The sequence below is a fragment of the Hipposideros armiger genome, unplaced genomic scaffold (genome assembly GCF_001890085.2).
Source record: "Hipposideros armiger isolate ML-2016 unplaced genomic scaffold, ASM189008v1 scaffold_42, whole genome shotgun sequence".
NCBI classification, from domain to species: Eukaryota; Metazoa; Chordata; class Mammalia; order Chiroptera; family Hipposideridae; genus Hipposideros; species Hipposideros armiger.
In genome coordinates this window covers 3,565,681-3,577,955 of record NW_017731392.1, presented here as the reverse complement: position 1 = coordinate 3,577,955, position 12,275 = coordinate 3,565,681, and the positions used below count along the sequence as shown (strand labels likewise).

Here is a 12,275-nt window from a genome sequence, read left to right as displayed (position 1 = left end):
CAGCGTGAGCGGCCAGCAGCCACAGTGAGCGGCCGTCCAGAAGCCGGCGACTGATCTGCCTCGCCCGGGAAGAGCACACTGATGGTGCCAACTTGGGTAAGTGAAGCAACGTCCTCCACAACTAGACTGAAAAACAAAACGACAGCTACTTGTCTGTTCTCCTTCCCCCAAATCCCCACTGCTGTTCCCATCCCCCCAATTCCCCAATAAAAATCTTAAAAAACACACATACACACAAAAACTTAAAACACAGCTATCATAGTCAAGATTGTGTGGTGCTGGCATAAAGCAAGACATATAGATCAATAGAATAGAATCATAAGTCCAAAAGTAAACCATCACATTTACAGTCAATTGATTTTCAACAAAGTTGACAAGACCATTCATGTGGAAAAAATAGTCTCTTTAACAAACGGTGCTGGGAGAACTGCTTATACAAAAGAATGAAGTTGGACCCATACCTTACAATATAACGAAAAATTGATTTCAAATAGATCACAGACCTAAATGTAAGAAGTAAAACTATAAAAATCTTAGGAGAAAACTTGGGGTAAATCTTCATGACCTTAAATTAGATAATAGTTTCTTAGATATGCCACCAATAGCACAAGCAATCAAAGAAAAAAAATAGATAAATTGGATGGCACAAAATTTAAAACATTTGTATTTCGAAAGACACTATCAAGAAAGTAAAATGGAGGGCCGCCCGGGAGGCTCAGTTGGTTAAGAGCTCGCTCAAGAGTGTGAGCTCTGAGCAACAGCAGTTCGATGCCCGGCCTGAGCTGAGTTGCCGCGGAGCTACCAACAGGTGGCAGGATGGCTCAGCTAAAAAACAAAAACAAACCAACAAGCAAAAAAAAAAAGAAAGAAAGTAAAATGGGAGGTGGAGTACACCATAAGGAATATAGTTGATGGAATTGTAACAACTATATTTGATAGCAGAGGAGCAGCAGATAGGGGGGGTATCACTTTGTGAGGGGTGTAAATGTCTAACTATTACACTGTGTTGTACCACTGAAACTAAAAAAAAACCTTTTTAAATAGAAAAAGAAAGAAAGTAAAATAGGGTCAAATACATGGCGAATGGTGATGGAAGAACTGACTCTGGGTGGTGAACACACAATGTAATATATAGATGGTGTATTATAGAAATGTACACTTGAAACCTATATAATTTTACTAACCAATGTCACCCCAATACATTTTTTTTAAAAAAGTGAAAAAGCAAACCACAAAATAGAAAATATTTGCAAATCATATATCTGATAGTGGATTAATATCTATAATATATAAAAACACTTCCATCTCAATAATTTAAAAATAATAATAGCCAAATTAAAAAATGGGCAAAGAATTGGAAGACATTTTTCTAAGGAGACATACAAATGGCCAACAAGCACAGGAAAGATGCTAAACATCATTAGCTATCAGGGAAATGCAAATTAAAACCACAATAAAAGACCACTTTACACCTCCTAGGATGGCTAGAGTCAAAATGACAGATAATAAGAAGCAGCAGCAAGGATGTGGAGAAATTGTAACCTTCATACATTGCTGGTAAGAATATAAAATGGTACAGCCAATTTTATAAGTAGGTTTTCTTCTAAGAGTTTTATATTTTTAGCTCTTACATTTAGGTCTTTGATCTGTCATACTTCCTCCAAAGGTTAAAGATAAAGTCATATGACCCAGCAATTCTACCACCAGGTAAATATCCAAGAGAAATTAAAACATATATATACACAAAAACCTGTACACAAATATCCATAGAAGCATTATTCATAATAACAAAAAAAAACAACAACTCCAGAAACTACCAAAACGTCCATCAACCAATGAATGGATATATAAAATGTGATGTATCCACACTGGAATATCACTCAACCATAATAAAGGAATGAAGTACTTATATATACTGCAACATCAATGAATCTTGAACATAGTATGTTAAGTGGAAGAAGGCAGACAAAAAAGACCACATATTGCATAATTCTATTAATGTGAAATGTCCAGAATAGCAAATCTATAGAGACACAAAGTAGATCAGTGAGGTCTACAAATGGGAGGGTTTGGGGGCAAATGGGGTGACTACGAAAGCATATGGGGATTCTTTTCAGGGAGATGAAAATGTTCTTAAATTGTTTTTGATGGTGGTTGCACAACTAGGTGAAAATACTAAACTACTGAATTGTACTTAAAATGTGTAAAGCCTATGGTATGAGAATTATACTCAATAAAGATGTTACCAAAACAATAATAAAAAGCTAGACTCTAAATACTGTAGAGAAGGGCAGAGGAACAATGCAGTTTTTAAATATAGTGTTGAGGAACTAGACACTGTTCATTGAAATACCAGAGATTTTAGAGCCCTTCTTAGCCGAGGGTTAGTGGAGGGGCTTCCTAAAATCAAGGAAATCCCTCAAAATATGTATAGAATACCAAGAACTTATACAGGTATATTCTTCTGGGAAGGTGTCCCTACTGTTAATCAGATTCTCAAATCAATTGGACCCTGGAGAGATAAAAGTCATTGCCTTAGCAGCAGAGAAAGCAGAGAGTAGAAGTAATTTGCTTCTTCCCTCCTCCAGTTTACTCAAACCACCCCATCTTCTCACTTTGTTCCATCTAGAACACATGATTTGAACAGCCCAATTCAAATCCATGGACAATTCTTTGAAAGTCACCTTCACCTGCACCTTTGACTCCTTGCCATTTTAGCTTACTAACTGATTTCTCATTTCTACCGAGTGCTACAAAGTGGTTGAATAAAATAATGGTGGCCTCAGAGGAAGGAATTTCCTTCTCTAGAATTAGCTCTTTACAGTGTGTTCTGGATTCTGCCTTTCCGCCGTTCAAGGAGGACTTTGCACTTACACACAAGTATCCTTATGACACCAATATTACTCTTGTCACACATTTTCCAACTTGACCCTATGGCTATTCGAATTCACTATCTGGTGAAACTTCTCAAGTTGGATATCTGGTCTTATTGAAATTTCCCATATAGTCCCTACAATTTGGTGCTCGTCCTCTCCTCTAACTAAAACCAATCTCTATAGGTTTCTAAGAATCTGATTAGATGGACAACTTGATTTTATTTCAGAGTCCTCTGCATTTACATTATCCAGACTTTCATTAAGCCAAAGTCTAAAGAAATGAAAAAAGCTCACAGCAGGTCCTTGAGATTTATTCTCATCATACAGATCATTTTACAGAAATGCCAGGAAAAATTTCCCCAGTAATTATTTGCATCTTACTCTTGTTCTGGTTCATACATATACCTGATCAAATCAAAACTTCTCATGCTGACATTCACTTGGGTTTACAGTTACTTGACGGACACCAACCTCCAACTCTGTATCTGTTCAAATTCATATTTGTTGACTGTACAGTCAGTTAAGGCTTCTCTCTTCCATCCATCTAATTTCTTTGCCACCACACACCTCAGAACCTCTCATTAAACCATTCTACCAATCTGAAATCCCCTTTCCTATTCCTTATTGCAAATATTTGAAGGTCTATATCAATCCTCAAGACACGCAGGAAGCCCACCTGTCCTCACTCTCCCATATGCTGTGTGAAATCATCACGCCCACCTTCTTTTTATGGCTCAAGATCTCACGTTTTTTAACTAGTTTGTATTTCCATTTCAACTGAGCTGTGCATTCTATTTCTCCTCAGGTAGCCTATTAGTACCTAATAAACAGGGTGCACGTATTCTAGTTATTTAGTGATTTAATTTTAAATCTTTCATGATGCTCAATCCAGATATGCATACAATCAGTACCTAAAGTATTCATCAAGGATTTCTTGCCTGGCCACTTAAACATTTCCAATCAGTACAGAAGTAATCAATAAGCCAAAACATGCAGGCAAACACATAATTGATCTGTTATTAATATTTTACCTGCTCCATTTTGATCAAGAAACAATCAATGAAGTCCCGAGGGTTGTTAATGTCCAGGGATGCTTGGTGTTCCTTTACTTTCTCCAAAACATAAGTTTTTATATCAGCAAAATTTTTAACTATTGTGTTATGACTCCCTGGGAGATAATCAATGACAGCAGGAAAATTATTGCAGACCTTAAAGATTAAAAAAATAGTTATTAAATTAAAAACATGTATTGAAGACATACATTACCATAAGCCCTAGTTAAAAACTGAGGTGAATAAAAAGTGGTCTCTAGGGCCGGCCAAGTGGCGCGATGGTTAAGAGCTGGCTTGGGACGCCAGATGGCCCCGGTTCGGATCCCACATATGAGGGGCAGTGACACTGCCCTCTACAGCTAAGATGCTGAACAACAGCTCAACCTGGAGCTGGGCTGCCGTGAGTCGCTGGCGACGGCGTAGGCTGCAGCCCCTGCTGCAGTGGGTTGCCATGGGCTACCGTGTGTAGCCGGCAGCCAGCGTGAGCGGCCAGCAGCCGCAGTGAGCGGCCGTCCAGAAGCCGGCGACTGATCTGCCTCACCCGGGAAGAGCGCAATGATGGTGCCAACTTGGGCCAGTGAAGCAACGTCCTCCACAACTAGACTGAAGAACAAAAGGACAGCAACTTGTCTGTTCCCCTTCCCCCAATTCCCCAGCACTGTTCCCATCCTCCCAATTCCCCAATATATATTAAAAAAAAAAAGTGGTCTCTACCTTCAGGAGGAGCATTTTATATTCTACATGGAAAGTAATTCTCTATTTTGGTAGAGATATTTAAGGGAGAAAACTGACCAGATGATAAAAGATGACAATATTTTCCTATACCTAATACATCAGCCTTATAGTATTACATTCAAGCATCTTTATGTCTTTAAGCATTTTTCATTAATACTTCTCTACAACCTTGAAATATAGAATGGCATGAATTACTACTACTGTGATTTATATTTAACAGATGAGGACAGAAGGTAAGGGAGTTTGGGCAACCTGATACAGAGCACAAAGCTCTCCATGCTGTTGCTACTATTATCAAACAGCCTCGGAAATAGGATCACTATTTTCTAACTGGGAGGGGTACAAAACTGCCATAAAACCCAACTCAGCATTTTATGGATAAAGTATCTATGCACCAGAGTAAGTAAGTGACCTCTAAGATCACGTGATTTTATTTAGGCAGAGTATAACATGTATCAGCTCAGCACAGGGCAAAATTGTGATGTTTATGGTTCACACACATAAATCCAACCATTTTGTCATCCCAGTTTCAATTACCTTGTCAGCTAAGACCCCACCAGAGCATCAAACACCCCAACCGAGTCAGTATCCCCTGGCAGCATGTGTGGTCCCAAACATTTTCCCTCCATGAAGTAAAGATTCTCTCCCTTCCTAAATTCAGATATTTTGCCAAGTCATGTGATGAAGAGGTCACTGAGTGTGATTGGAGGACTAGCCCTGCAGGGAGTGGAAGCCTTTCAGCAAGGGTCTGGGAGTTCATTGAGAGCTACTGCCATGCTTCTGGGCAGTTGCCAAAGTAGGTAATGGAAACTGGGCTTTGGGGTTTAGTGGAAAAAAACCACTGGCTAGAGAGCCAGCGTGCTTGAATTCCAGCTGTATATTCGGGCATTTCTTTTCTCATCTGTAAAATAAAGGGTTCGGCCATCTTTTCCAGATGTTCACTCCATGGCACCAAGTTCTGAGCAGGACTATGGTGTTCAAACATTCACTTCACAGAGCAACAGTAGCAAAAATGGTGCAGCAGCAAAAAATGGCCTCAGCTCTTAAGGCCTGAGTCGCCATAAAAATGCAAAAAAATCAAGCAAAACCTGTCAGAATCAACTTGTCAGAACTCTAGAGAACAAATGCTTCCAGCAATCAAATGAAAGGCAACTGAACCAAGAAAAAGACAACTTAAAAATAGTGGGAAAGCTTTGTGGCATTCGCACCCCCACCCCCACCTCCGCCCTTGGCTTGGCAGTGGTCTTAACAAAGTCAGCTTCTTATGTGGGTCCCTGGTTCCTAGTTCCAGAGGAAGCAGAGCAGACCTCACTCGCAAAGAGTTGTGTTTCTGTTCTGTCCTGTCTGGGGCAACCTGAAGGACTGATACAGGCACTTGCCTTTGTTTCATCTAACTTAGAATTCAGGATAGAAATGCAGCAGGGATGTCTCAAAATCCATGTAAGGTGAACGAACATCCCACAGCCACCCGAGGAAAAGGATTACAGTTAAGGCATAAAATAGAGCACCAATATCCTGGGAAGAAAAGCTGGAGAGAGGGTATCTTTGGGAAATTAGGGCTTTCAAAAGCACCCATGTATACTAAGAAATTTACAAAGCTATGTACCATATTTGCCGGCGTATAAGACGACTGGGCGTATAAGACGACCCCCTAACATTTCCACTCAAAATACAGAGTTTGTTATATACTCGCCGTATAAGACTACCCCCTCTTCCGCACACCTTCCACACACCAAATAAAAGGTAAAACAATATCAGATTTGATTTCAACATTTATATTTATATTCAAATGCTTATGACATGCAGGAAAACTGTCACAAGGCTGTATGTAATCAAACATATACATAAATCGCGATTCGCGATTTTGCGCTATCATACTGGGTGTATGGTCGGCTGTGTGCGATTTTGCGAGTGTGGTAAAATCGCATAACAGCAAAATCACATAACAGCCGAGCATACACCCAGCAGCACTGCTGATGCCTGAACGGTATGTGGAATGAAGTGGGCGGGCATCGGGAGGCCACTATGGCACCGGGCAAGCACTATGGGCAGTCTATCTGAAGTGTACCTGGTGTATAAGACGACCCCCCACTTGGAGGCATATTTTTCAGGGCCAAAAAATCGTCTTATACGCTGGCAAATACGGTACGTGCCCAGGGCAGGACAAGGGCTAAGAAAAGACCTGTGAAGACCCTAAACTTTCACCTCTGGCTAATCTCTAGGCTCAGCAGTGCAAGCAACAAGTGAAGACTAAGGCAGAGTTGAAAATGGGCTGTAAATATTAAAGGAGTTCCCCGGCACGGAGCCAATCTGGAAGAGCTGGTTTCCTTCCCTTCCCTTTCCATCTTCTCTTTGGCTCTTCTTCACATTCAAGGAAATCTCTGTCAAAACACTAGATCAGGGGTCAGCAAACTTTTGAAACGGAAGAGCCAATCCTGTCCCTCACAACAATTTAAAAATTATTCAAGAGCCATAAAACAAATGAAATCACCATTATGTGAATATCCTTTAAAAATTTTATAAGTGAAACTATTATAGTTTTATTTTCATTTTCAATTTTACTTTAGAGCCACATGTGTGTACCCAGAGCTGCATGTGGCTCACGAGCCACATTTTGCCGACCCCTGCACTAGATGAACAGAAGCTCAAGGAACAGATTTTGGAGGCCACACACGACAAAGAAAAGACTTTGCAAAAATAGTGTAGAAAAGTCACTAAACAAACAAACAGCTGTAGCCTGTAGAAGGCCAAAAAGAAAAGAAACAAAAAACTATGGCAAGCAAAAAAAAAATAATAATAAAAAATCTGATTTCCAAAGTTGCCACGTTATAATATCCAAACGTACAGTTTGTCAATATTCACTTCACAGCTTGGTCCATACAGAATTTTGGACTTGTCAGAGAAAAGAGCATAAACGATTTCTCAGGAAGGGAGGAACTTGACCTCACCTGGATCCACGGGGAGCTGAAAAGCCTGAGGTTTTCGTTGAATTTCTCCAGCAAGTTAAGAAAATCCTGATCTGTATAATTAAAACGATTCTGGAAAATAATGGAGCAGATCACATTGCAGGGAGCGCAGCCAAGGATAAAAGTGGGATCACAAGGTGAAGCTAAAGAATCAGAAACAATTTTAAAACACCATTAAAATATACATACAAAATTCTTTGTTCTTCATAACAAGTAACGGCAATTTTAGAATCTCTAAAGCAGAAATTTCCTTATCAGCAAAAATTTCAGGATGCTTCAAATCAAAACATCACTTTTCCATTCAGTATAAACTGACCATTCCATTCTAGTTTGTTGAATAATGGTTTTCCAAATAATCCATTTACATCACTGCTGTGTTTATTTGATTCTGACTGAAGGTGTCCGTTATTTTGAAGACCAAAGGAAAAAGTTTAAAGAGGCCACTTTTTAAAACACCTAATAATTCAGGTTATCAATACAGAATCATATCTCTCTGGTGAGCTTGCGAAAATTAAACACTGATGTAGGAAGTTAGAAAATGCTTAGAAACCTGGGAACGTTTTATATAAATAGTTGAAGGAACCGCATATAGAATAAACAAAGGGAAAGATTAAAGAGAGAAAGAGTATAGCCAAATTCAGGTATCTGATGGAAAAAGGTAACAAAGCAAAAGCCATCCATGTTGTATGTGAAGAAAAACTAACACAAATGGTACAAATTAGAAGAAGATAGATTTATTGGCCTACAATAAAAGTAAAATAAGAACTCTCCATTTGAAACTTATATCACACATAAGGCAAACAAATTAGGTTAAACTGATAAGTGGAGTCCTTTTATTTCTTTATTGCAATGTAGGAAAAAAAACCCATTTCCTGGTCTAGGAAACAATGTCCATCTCAACCGGTCAGGCCCCACATTCATTCATGTGGACATAGCTGCTCACTTGTGGAATTCTGGGCTATTGATACACCTAGCCATCAACAGAATATTGTATGTTATAAATTTTTTATTGGACCATCATTTAGGTCAATTCCATCATTTTATAGTCAAATTAAAGCAGAGGAGAAATTTCTCTTTTAGTGGCCAATATTTAAACAAAACTGCTAATATTAAATGATCAATAAACTTCATATGCAAAAAGCCCCCAAATGCATATCATAGATGTAATTAGTGTGACTTTAATTAAGAAGTATTGTAATTAAGAAGTATTGTGAAAGGAACAATAAGGAATTAAATAATAGGAAGCCTGTTTAGCTAGCTGCTCCTATGCCTGGTTCCTTTTCAGCTGAAACATGTGAGGACACTAACCTTTCAGAAAATCTTCCTTGAGATTTCTTTGCCTGTGTGATTCACATCTAAAATAGGATTTTTAATCTTTCCTTTTATTCCATTTGAGAGAGAATTGAAAAGCAGGGCAATTTGGAATCCAGACTGAGAGTCAGATTCATGGGGACAAGCTCTTCATAGGTCAGGAGAGCTGGCAGAAAGGGGTAAATAATTACCATAAAAGTTCTAACCCAAATACAATTTAAAATGCACTTGGGATTTTATTTTTATTCAGATGGTGAGACCAACAGATCAGGATACAACAGCCATTGAAAAGACAGTCTGTCACTCACAATCCCCAAGAGAAGGGGACACGCCTTGCAGCGCCACATGGGGAAATACTAAGGCTGGTCCAGAAGCAGAAGGAACGAGGGGAAAGCATGGGCCACAGCCTCTACTGGAGTTTCCATGGGAAGAAACGAGCAAGGCAGGGTAGGTGTGCTTACTAAATATATGACTGGATAGTTGGAAAAATTTGGTGCAGGGAGCGGAGGCTCTGGGCTATAGGGGTGCTCCACAGTTACAAAACAGTTACGGGGATGTAAAGTACAGCATAAGGAATATAGTCAATAATAGTGTAACAACTATATGTGGTGTCAGATGGGTACTACATTTATTGGGGTGATCACTTCATAAGTTATATAAACGTCTAATCACTATGTTGTACACCTGAAACTAATATAATATTGTATGTCAACTCTAATGGAAAAATAAATAAAACAAAACAGTTGTTTACATGGAAGTCACATTTGATGAGGGCTGCACTAAGGGATTCCTAAGCATTAAAACCATAGAAAAGTATCATTACTGGCCAGAACTGTATGCATGGGATTTGGAAGTCAGCCTCAAATATGTCTGTGAGGCTGACATATAAACATAGGCCAATTATGTGAAAGCACCTGTCACTTATTACATGCTCCATACGAATCTGATGAGGGCATTCCCACCATGTCCACTTGACAAATATCACCTGGTGAAATGCTCGGGAATAAATAATCTATATTTATGCTTTAAGAAAAACATTGCTCCCTCTTTCAGAAAATGATTCAAAATGATTCTTCATGATTTCTGATTTGAAAACAAAGGTGGAACTGAACTGGATTAAATGACTTTTGAAATGAATAAAATGATTTTATTCCCACACTGTGTGCACAATCATGGGTGCACCACACAACTAGCATAGATACGCTAAACCTCCCTTGCCTCTCGACTTCAAACCCTCCCTCCTCCACATGAGGGCTGGTAGCTACTACCCATAGGATAGATTTGGGCCCCCTGAAATGTTGCCAAGGATGTCATCAGGAAAGAGAACAGTCTGTTGAGCTCAGAGTTACAGAGAAGCAGAATATAGAATCACCCACCATTGGTTTTTCTCAACTCCTCCACAAGACAGCGGGCTTCCTCCTGAACGCGGTCCTCAATGCTCCTCTTCCCCATCCCGAAATTCCGTAGGGTCATGAGAGAGAAGCGCCTCATCTCTTTCCATGTCTTTCCATTGCTGAAAAGGATCCCTACAGAAAGAGAAAACAGAAACCGGGAGGGAGGTCCTAGGCGAGGAGGAGGAAGCTGACACCTGGCAGTCACGTGGATGGGCCAAGCTTTGGGGAGGAGATCCTCAAATTCCCATTTTCCATCCTCCCCATGCCCATTACCAATGTGAACGTGCACACATGCATACCTACCATAGCCCTTATTAACTTTTTCAGACAGTGGTAAGCTGCCTCTTCCAGAAAAGTCCTCTGCCAGATCGATCAGGGCTTCCTTCACTGCTTCATATCCATGCAGCACCACAGTGGGCTTCATGCCAAAATACACGGTGAACACAGGGCCATAGACTTTTGAGAGCTGGGAAAGGAGATACAGATATTAGCAAAAGAAGTCACTATTTGATAATACATTGTGCCTGATTCAGTATGATGTTATCATCCTGTTTTTGTGTTTATTCTACAACACACAGCCTAAAATCTTTCTGAATTTAATTCACGAATATGAGGGTGATTGTTAACAGCTGCCACATAGGAGCCAGGCAATGAGCTGGGTAATGAGAACACAGATTACAATGATACCTCAGGGCCCCATCCCCCAATTCCCCAATAAAAATCTTTAAAAAAAACCAAAAAACAAAAAAAAAACCCACAATGATACCTCAAAGCAGCACCTTCAGTAGGTTCATTTGCCCCACTTATAAATAAGGGAACGGATGTCAAGAGAATTCCAATTCCTTTCCAGCATCTCTAGCTACTACATAAAAGATTGAAATTGGAGCCTCTTCTTAGTTGACCTCTGATCCTTGAGCAATATATCAATCCTCGATGACCACCTTGGGACCAATGACCAGCCGCCTAGTTTAGGATCACCTGTACAGCTGTTTCCATAAGAATTCTGATTCAGTAGCCCTGTGATGAATACTGGAAATCTGTATTTTTAAAATCACCCCAGGTGCCTCAAAGGCCCAGCCCAGGTGTGATCCTCTCATATTACAGCACAGAAGGCAAGTGAGCCCCCCAGAGGCAGTGCCTGGATGTGCAGCATCTCCTGGAAGAACAGTTTCTGTCACCTGCAGCATTTATAGGGCACTGACAGCAGCTTTGTGCAGAGGAAAAAGAATCCTGTTACCATCCAGCAGCCGTGATTACTTTTTTCTCTCATCCTGCTCCTAATCCCAAGCTGTTTCCTTGACATCAGGCATTAACTGGCTTCTGCAGTAAAGTTCAATTTTCATGGCTGTTCTGCACCAAACACACTGAACATATGGCAGATGACTACTTGACTGAAATCACTAATCAAACACGCTTCCCTTACCATTTACCTTCAGCCCAAAGTCACAGTAAATGATGGTGAAACAAAAAAGCAGCAATTCTCCCATCTTTTGCCACTTTATTATTTTGATTCCACCATACAAAGACCTAAGTGTATCTCACTTGCAAAATGCACTACTTCGTACACTATTCTTGACGATAACAAATCAAAAATAATACTCCAGGGGCCGGCCGAGTGGCGCCATAGTTAAGAGCTGGCTTGAGACGCCAAAAGGCCCCAGTTCGGATCCCACGTGTGAGGGCCAGTGACACTGCCCTCTACAGCTGGGATGCTGAACAACAGCTCAACCTGGAGCTGGGCTGCCATGAGTCACCTGCGACGGCGTAGGCTGCAGCCCCTGTGGCAGTGGATTGAAATGGGCTACCGTGTGTGTCCAGCAGCCAGCATGAGCGGCCAACAGCCACAGTGAGTGGCCGTCCAGAAGCCGGCGACTGATCTGCCTCGCCTGGGAAGAGTGCAATGATGGTGCCAACTTGGGCCAGTGAAGCAACGTCCTCCAC

At 40.4% G+C, this 12,275-nt stretch overlaps 1 protein-coding gene across 2 annotated transcripts in view; it reads right to left on the bottom strand.

Moving 5' to 3' along the window:
* Positions 1–12,275, bottom strand: part of LOC109380970 (cytochrome P450 2C18-like) — a 39,332-nt gene that overhangs the window by 24,898 nt on the left and 2,159 nt on the right. Inside the window, exons 3-6 of one of the 2 annotated variants that reach the window (XM_019639127.1) lie at positions 10,638–10,805; positions 10,317–10,466; positions 7,612–7,772; positions 3,908–4,084 (exon numbers count right to left, since the gene is read on the bottom strand). In XM_019639127.1, coding sequence (XP_019494672.1) covers positions 3,908–4,084; positions 7,612–7,772; positions 10,317–10,466; positions 10,638–10,805 — 656 coding nt within the window. Of the gene's footprint in view, positions 1–3,907; positions 4,085–7,611; positions 7,773–10,316; positions 10,467–10,637; positions 11,975–12,275 lie in introns of those variants that run through there. The other variant, XM_019639126.1, reaches the window with a different exon arrangement.